The 7,475-nt window shown below is 53.1% G+C and overlaps 1 protein-coding gene across 1 annotated transcript; it reads right to left on the bottom strand.

The window, feature by feature from the left end:
- Nucleotides 1-1,539: 1,539 nt before the first annotated feature.
- On the bottom strand, nt 1,540-5,951 carry BCL7C (BAF chromatin remodeling complex subunit BCL7C). Its single transcript, XM_012764187.2, has 6 exons — nt 5,663-5,951; nt 5,040-5,118; nt 4,599-4,707; nt 4,341-4,502; nt 2,297-2,382; nt 1,540-1,735 (listed from the first exon to the last, which is right to left on the bottom strand). The coding sequence occupies exons 1-6, from the start codon at nt 5,752-5,754 to the stop codon at nt 1,610-1,612; spliced, it is 654 nt and encodes a 217-aa protein (XP_012619641.1). The 5' UTR covers nt 5,755-5,951; the 3' UTR covers nt 1,540-1,609.
- Between the last annotated feature and the right edge of the window lie 1,524 nt (nt 5,952-7,475).

Below are 7,475 nucleotides of genomic sequence, written 5' to 3'. Positions count from 1 at the left end.
TTCAAGTGGGCCCGAAGTAATCACAAGGGTTCTTATAAGAGGGAGGCCAGAGCGTCAGAGATGGAGATATGACAGTGGAAACGGAGACTGGCAGATACTATGCTGTCGGATGTAAAGATGAGGGAGGGCCACAAGCCAAGGAATTCAGGTGGCGTCTAGAAGCTGGAAAAGGCAAGGAAAGAGATTCTCCCTACAGCCTTGTTGACACCTTGACCTTAGCCCAGTGAGACTAATTTTGGACTTCTGACCTCCAAAACTATAAGATAATAAATTTTTGTGGCTTTAAGCCACTAAATTACAGCAGAAACAGGAAATGAATACACCCATCATTGCACACCCGGCTCCACTGGCCAGCCCTGGCTCCATTACTACTGCAGCTGCTATCAGCAAACACCCTTACGTTTGTTAATGGTTCTTTAAAGCTCCAATTTGGTCCTCTCTGAACCTCAGTCTCTTCCTTTGTTAAAAATAAAAATAGGGCTAATACACCTGACCCTGCCTCTCTTGCAGGCACAGAGTGAGGGGACTTTATATTATTTGAAGTTTCCCACAAACCACTGGGGCAGGGGAGGCCTAGTATTTGTCCTCATTGCTCAGATGAACAAACTAAGGCTCAGAGAGTAGAAATAGCCTGCCTAGAGCCACACAGATAGTGAGTAACAGAACCAGGACTTGAATCAGGGCTTCTGACTTTAGTTGTACCATACTGAGGTTCATGTCTCTGAGCCCAGCTCACATACCACCTCCTCAGAGAAGCCTTCCTAGATGACCCCAGCCCATTGATTTCTTCATTCATTCATCAAGCAGTTGCTATGACTGCTCTGTTCCCACTGTTGTGCTAGGGTGCTAGGTAAGGCTGGGGACCCAGTTCTGTCCTCAGGAGCCCACAGCCCAGTGGACAAGACAGATGTACAAACCAGTGATCCCAAAACAGCCTGGTAAATGCTGAAACAAAGAGGAGGAGCCCATGGGCTTGTGGAAGTTTAACAAAAGGAGAAACTGAGCCTGGGGTCAGGGAAGGCTTCTTGGAGGAGGTGGTGATTGAGCTGGTGACAAGCAGCACTTAACCAGAAGTGTGGGCCAGGGGGTCCAGGTGGAGGAATGGCTAAGCAAAGGCAGGGAGGCACGATGCTGTACCTTCCTGAGGGCAGGGAATGGGTTGGGTCATCCCAGGCCCCCAAGTCCCTCTGGGCCTCTGTGTTCCTATGAATGAAACGGGACTCACAGGCCTAGCTGCCCAGAGCTTTGCTATTTGCTGGGCCCAGGGGAGGACTGAGCAGAAAGAAGGGGGTTCCTGGGATTCCCAGGGGAGGAGAGTGGAGGTCAGGACAGGTCAAAGGTAAGGGGGATAGGGCAGGTAGGGGGAGTGTTGGGGAGGCAGGGTCCTGGCTCAAGTCCCTACCGCACAGCTGAGTCTTGGTGTGACTATAGGAAGGTCCTCTCAGAGCCTCAGTGACCCCATCTGAGAAATGGAGCGTGAGACAAAACTGTCTCCAAAGACCCTCCCCAGCCCTGACGGGGAAATGACATGACACAAAATTACAAAAGGGTCTTTATTTGTAAAAAGCCAAAGGGGCCCTTGGGGCGACAGGACAGGCAGGCCGGCTTCTCAGGGATCGGGGGCATTTGGGCAGATGCGCTTGAGTGGGGGGGCGCCCTCCGAGTCCTCTGTGTCACCCTGGGCTGCCTCAGGGACAGGTGGCACTGGCTCAAAGACGGGGTAAGCTTCGGGGGCCTGGAGAGGAAGGGCGGACAGGCGTGAGCTCCACCCGGACCCGGGAGTCCAGCCTCCCGCCTCTGCCTCCTCCAAAGCCCCGCTCCACTCCCCTCCCGGACCCAGGAGTCCAGCCCAGGGCCGGGTGCCCAAGATGCAGACTCAGCAGGGCACGGAAAACAACAGCAACAATGACTGCAACAGTGTTTCAGGGAAAGAATCTGGTATTTGATATTTCTGGAAAATGCATCAAGGTAGTAGCCCTTGTGAAAAAAGTCAGCAGTTTATGAGGGACTTTCTTAAACTAATTTTACAGTTTAGGATATTTTTTCAAAATACATGGAGGAGCACCATGATCTTTTTAGGCTTTTAATGGTCTTAAATCAGCCCTGATCCAGCCCTCAGGACTTCATCTCTAAAACACTCTTTTTCAGTCCCAAGGACCCAGCCTCTAAACCTTTAGCTGGGTCCTAGGTCTACATCTCCCTCCTGGACCTCAGGACACAACCTCCAAGCCTCCGGCTGCCCCACGGCCCTCATTCCCTCTAAGACCTGGGAGTCCAGCCTTCTGGCCTCTCTCACCTCAGCCTCCAGCAATTCTGGAACAGGCTCCTCCTTGGTCAGCATTGGGGGTTCATCGGTGCCGCCGGCAGTCATGCTCCCAGGATCTGGAACATCGAGTTAACAAACAGTCCCTGAACAGCCACTCCGTGCCAGTAGCACAGACAGTGAGGGGAGACAGACACAAACAGGCACCAGTCACATATGCCACAGGGCTGTGGGAGCAGTGAGGAAGGGGCCAGAACCTGGCTGCAGCCCAGGAAGCAGACATAGGAAGGAACATTTGTGTGGAATCCTGAAGGGTGAGTAGGGTTTTCTGCAGCAGACAGAGAGGAGAAGAACATGTTTTAGGCAGAGGGAACACATGCTTAGTGAGCGCAGTTTCTGGCCTTGGACTAAATCCTGACCTTGGGCAGGTTACTCACTTTTCATGGGCCTCAGTTTACCCATCTGTAAAATGGGAATAATGACAGCAGTTACCACGTGAGACCACTGTGAGGATTAACTAACATAATACAGGTGAAGCCCTTAGCAGTATTTGGCACATAGGAAGTGCTCAATAAATGTTGGTTGTTGTTTTTTTGAGACAGAGTCTCATTCTGTTGCCCCACTAGAGTGCCGTGGCGTCAGCCTAGCTCACAGCAACCTCAAACTCCTGGGCTCAAGCGATCCTTCTGCCTCAGCCTCCCGAGTAGCTGGGACTACAGGCATGCACCACCATGCCCAGCTAATTTTTTCTATTTTTGGTAGGGACGAGGTCTCGCTCTTGCTCAGGCTGGTCTTGAACTCCTGAGCTCAAACGATTTGCCCGCCTCTGCCTCCCAGAGTGCCAGGATTACAGCTGTGAGCCACTGCACCTGGCATGGTTGTTGTTTTTCTATTAGCAAAGATACACAAGGGCTTAGCATGATCTAGACACAGCCCATAGGCTCAAGCCATGGTGCTCCTGGCAAGGAACAAATGAGGTCATCAGAGAATAGTCCACAAAGGCCCCAGATGTCAAGTTGAGGAGTCAACATGGAGCCACTGAAGGATCTGAAGCTGAAAAATGACTCTGTCAAAACTGTGCTTTAGAAAAAGTTGTTCTGGCAGCTGTGTGGAGGCAACTAGAGGAGACCAGTGAGGAGGCTGAAGCCAGGTGCAGGGGAGAGGCGGGAAGGCTAGGGCAGGGCTGGGGGAGGCAGAGGAAGGGAGACACATGCGGGCAGTGTGCCGACCAGACAGGGCCTTCCGTATGGAAGAGGAGGAGCTGAGGTGGACTTAGGAGGAGCTGAGGTGGACTTAGGCCCCAGAAGCTGGCTCAGGGGCTGTGTGAGCTTGGGCAACTTACTCAACTTCTCTGAGTCTCAGTTTCCTCATCTATAAAGACAGTCATAACAGGATCATCCCCTTATAAGGTCATAGTCAGAATTAAATGAGAAAAAAACATATAAAGTGCTTAGAAGGGTGCCTGACACACAGTAGGAGCTCAATAAATATTAGCTGTTGTTTTCCTTCTGGCCAATCTTGAAGAAAAAAAAAAGAAAAAGATAAAAAGAAGATAAAAGAAAATAAAAATTTTAAAAAAGAAATATTAGCTGTTGTTATCCCTACTACTATTTGTCACTCTTATGCTTATCACTATTAGTTACTTTTTTTAAAGCCAGTCAAATTTAGCAGTGGGGAGTTGAATAACTATTCGATTTTTATTCAACAAATATTTGTTGAGCACCTATTATGTGTCCCGTGATATTTCCAGGATACTGTAGTGAACAAGATCAATAAAGACCTAACATTCAGGAAAGTGATATGAGATGGGAGTGGGGCGAAAGACAATAAACTGCTCAAAAATTAAGTTTACGTGGAAATCTCAGGTGGTGACATGTTATCTATGGGTCCTAAGAAGCCAGAAGAATGAAGCAGACAGCAGCGGGGAGAGTCTGCGGAGTCAGCGAAGGGCCCCAGGGGGCAGCACCCGAGGGGAGCAGGCATGGGGTAAGCTGGTGTGTTCAACTTTGCACAGGACAGGACTCAGAGGAGAGGAGAGTCTCCTCCCAGGAGACTCCTGGGAGGCATCTGGTCCTACCTCTCTCTTGGCCCAGCCGTGGGGGCTGAGCTTCCTCAGGGACCCCTTCTGGGGGTCCAGCAGGTGACACAGGGCGGCTGGGCTGGGGGGTGCCCCCAGGGCTGGGTTCAGTGCCCTTTTGCAGGGAGCCTTCCGAATGGAAACTCTGGTTGCTGTTCTCATCTGTTGGAGCAAAAGCACAGAGGTTTGGCCTGAGGTCCCCAGGATGGATCTTCCTTCAATTCCCACAGCCCCCCAAATTCCAGGATCCTTACATACCATTGAGATCTAGCAGGATGAGAGGGCCACTCCCTCGGGGACTGGCACCCCTGCCCCGTCGCTCCCGGCCACGGGATCTCTCTGCCCCACCACCTGCCCGACGTCGCTCCTGGGGGTTAGAGGGATAAGGGTCAGAGCCAGCTTTCTATTTTGCTCTTGCAAAGCTCCCACTGTACAAATAAGGAAAGTGAGGCACAGAAAAGCAAAAACCCCTGCCCCAAGTGACAGTTTGTGCACACCGGGTTAGGTCTTGAACTCAGGGGTCTGGAGGAGGAAAAAGGGAAAAGGGGGAGGAGTTGCTACTAATCGTTAACATCTGTCCCCGGTACTGCTGCATTTGAGTTTTCAGAGTGGGGGCTGGAGGTAGAGCCCAGGGTGGGGAGGGGCTTGCCTGAGGTTGCACAGATGCAGGGCCTTGGTTGGGGGGGGGGGCTTGCTCACCTCCTCCTGGGGGTCCACCACTGGCACCCACTTGAAGATACGAAGGGAAGTGTCCCCCACAGTCACCCATCGCTTCTCCCTGTGGGAGGGTGGGGGGGCTGGGTCAGAGAGGCCTGAGGGGAGAGTCCCCCAGGAGCTGGGCACATCTGGGGGTACCTGCAAAGGTGTGGGGTACACGAGGGGTAGGGCAAGTTTCGCTAATGGGGCATAGTTGGATGGAGAGAGAGAGCCCTGCAAACCCCAGGGCATGGATGGGTGCTTCCAGAGAGAGGGCATGATGTGGGGCTGTGGCTCTGCAGACCCCTGGGGCATACATAAGGGGCACCGCCATGGACCTGGCTGGACCAGGATCATAGGGATCTCAGCAATGAAGAGCTGGGGCTACTTGCAGGAGTGTCAAAGCTTTAGGGGGCGGGGCATAAATGGAGGCTCCGGCTCTGGGAGGGCACAGCTGGGGACCACGCTTTGTAGACCCCAGGGAGTAGCCAGGGGAAGAAGGATAGAGCCCTGTCGGCCCAGGGCACACCTAACACCTGGGGGCCACAGCTGGCGAGGAGAGGGCAGACGCATTTGGTGGTGGCGATCCCGCCATGTCCCTTCCCTGGCCCCCGGGCAGCGCTCACCATCTCCGGACCTTCTCGATGGTCGCCATCACCTTCTTGATGTCATCCTTGGCCCGGCTCCGGGTCTCGGCCCGTACGGTCCGGCCGGCCATGCTGGCGGGGCTGGGGCCGGGGCCGAGCCCGCGGCGGGGCCGCCTCCCGTCCGGCGGGCTCAGGCTCGGCGCCAGGCCGGGGCGCCGCTCTCTCGGCTGCCGTCCCTCCGGGAGTTGGCCGCGCCCTCCCTCGCTCCCCAACGCCTCCGCGAGTCCCCGCCCCGTTTCCTGCCGCCGCGCCCCGCCCGGGCCAGTCCCCCGAGCGGCCTGGCGGCGCCGGCGGCCAGAGCCCAGGCCTGGAAGCCCGGCCGGCCCCGCCCCGCCCCGGGCCCGCCCCCTCGGGGCGCCGGGACGCGCAGCGCCCCCTGCCCGCCGCCGAGAGGAGAGTTGGGGGCAGCTAGGCGACTGGACGCGCGCGGCGGGCCGAGGCCGTGCGTTCAGGCCACGTGTGCGCCGGGTGCGCGAGGGGGTCTGAGTCCTGGTGTGCGTCCGCTGCGGGTGGGCGTCCCTGGAACGCGGTGTGCGGAGCGTGTGCGTGTGTGTCTGCCCTCGCCAGGCTGTCTGATTCTACGCTGTCCAACCTATTCCTTCATCCATTCATTCAACAATCTGTTGACTGCATGCCAGACGGAGAGTATGTCTGGATCTCCACCCACCAGAATGGCTAAAGTGAAAAAGACAGACCATCCCAAGTGTAGGCGAGGAAGTAGAGCGACTGGACCTCGCCTATATTTCTGGCAGAGTGTAAATTGGTAGAGACATTTTGGAAAACTGGCAGTTTTCTAGTGAAGCCAAACATATGCCAACCCTATGATCCTGCAATTCCACTCCTAGGCTGTCAACACCCAACAGAAATGCGTAGGTGTGAGCACCAAGAGACATGTACTAGAATGTTCATAGCACTATTTATAATAACCCCAAGCTGGAAATAACCCATCAATAAAATGGAAAATAAATTATACTATATTCATTACCATGGACATAGACACAGCAAGGAGAATGACTGATGTCCTGCTACACCCAACAACACTGACAAGTATGAATAAATCTTGAATGGAAAAAAACAGATAAAACACTATACACTGTATGAATCCATTTATATGAAGTTCAAAACCAGACAAAACTCCTTTACAATGTGAGAAGTAAGGATAGTGGCCACCCTTCGGACTGGGAAGGGGTAGGAGGAGGCTTCTTGGAGCTGGCCATCCTATTTTGTCATCTGGTGCTGGCTCCCTGGACATATTTATTTTGTGAAAATTCATCAAGCAGTACACTTATGATGTATGCACTTTTCTGTACATGTATTACACTCAATTAAAAGTTTCCTTAAAGAAAACGAGTGTGTCTTGGTTGATTTTATTTGAGGCTGGCTTGTTAGCAGATATGACCATGTCTAAATTTGCAACTGCTGTATGTGTGTTTCAAGGTGTGTCTGTTGTGTCTGTGAGTTTTGTTGTGACCGTGTCCAGAGGTTGAGGGGATAAGGGGTTAGGAGCATGGTTATGACAGTATTTCTGGAGCCAAACTGCTGAGGTACTTTGCCAGTTCTGCCACACCCAGCTGTGTGGCCTTGGACAAGTCACTTTTCCCTACTTCCTCACCTATAACCTGGGAGCATGTGCAAAGCTGTTAGAACAATGCCCAGCACATACTAAATGCCCAATAAATATTCTCTGTTAATAAGTGTGTCTCGTGGCCACTACTAACAGTCCGGTTCAATTGCACTTGCTGTGTCCTCTGCCAGTTAATCTTTTTCTTCCTTTATTCTAGCAGTTGTCTGC

This window comes from Microcebus murinus, chromosome 19 (genome assembly GCF_040939455.1).
Source record: "Microcebus murinus isolate Inina chromosome 19, M.murinus_Inina_mat1.0, whole genome shotgun sequence".
In the NCBI taxonomy this organism is placed as follows: Eukaryota; Metazoa; Chordata; class Mammalia; order Primates; family Cheirogaleidae; genus Microcebus; species Microcebus murinus.
The sequence above is the reverse complement of the archived record's forward strand: the minus strand, read 5'-3'. Positions and strand labels throughout refer to the sequence as shown.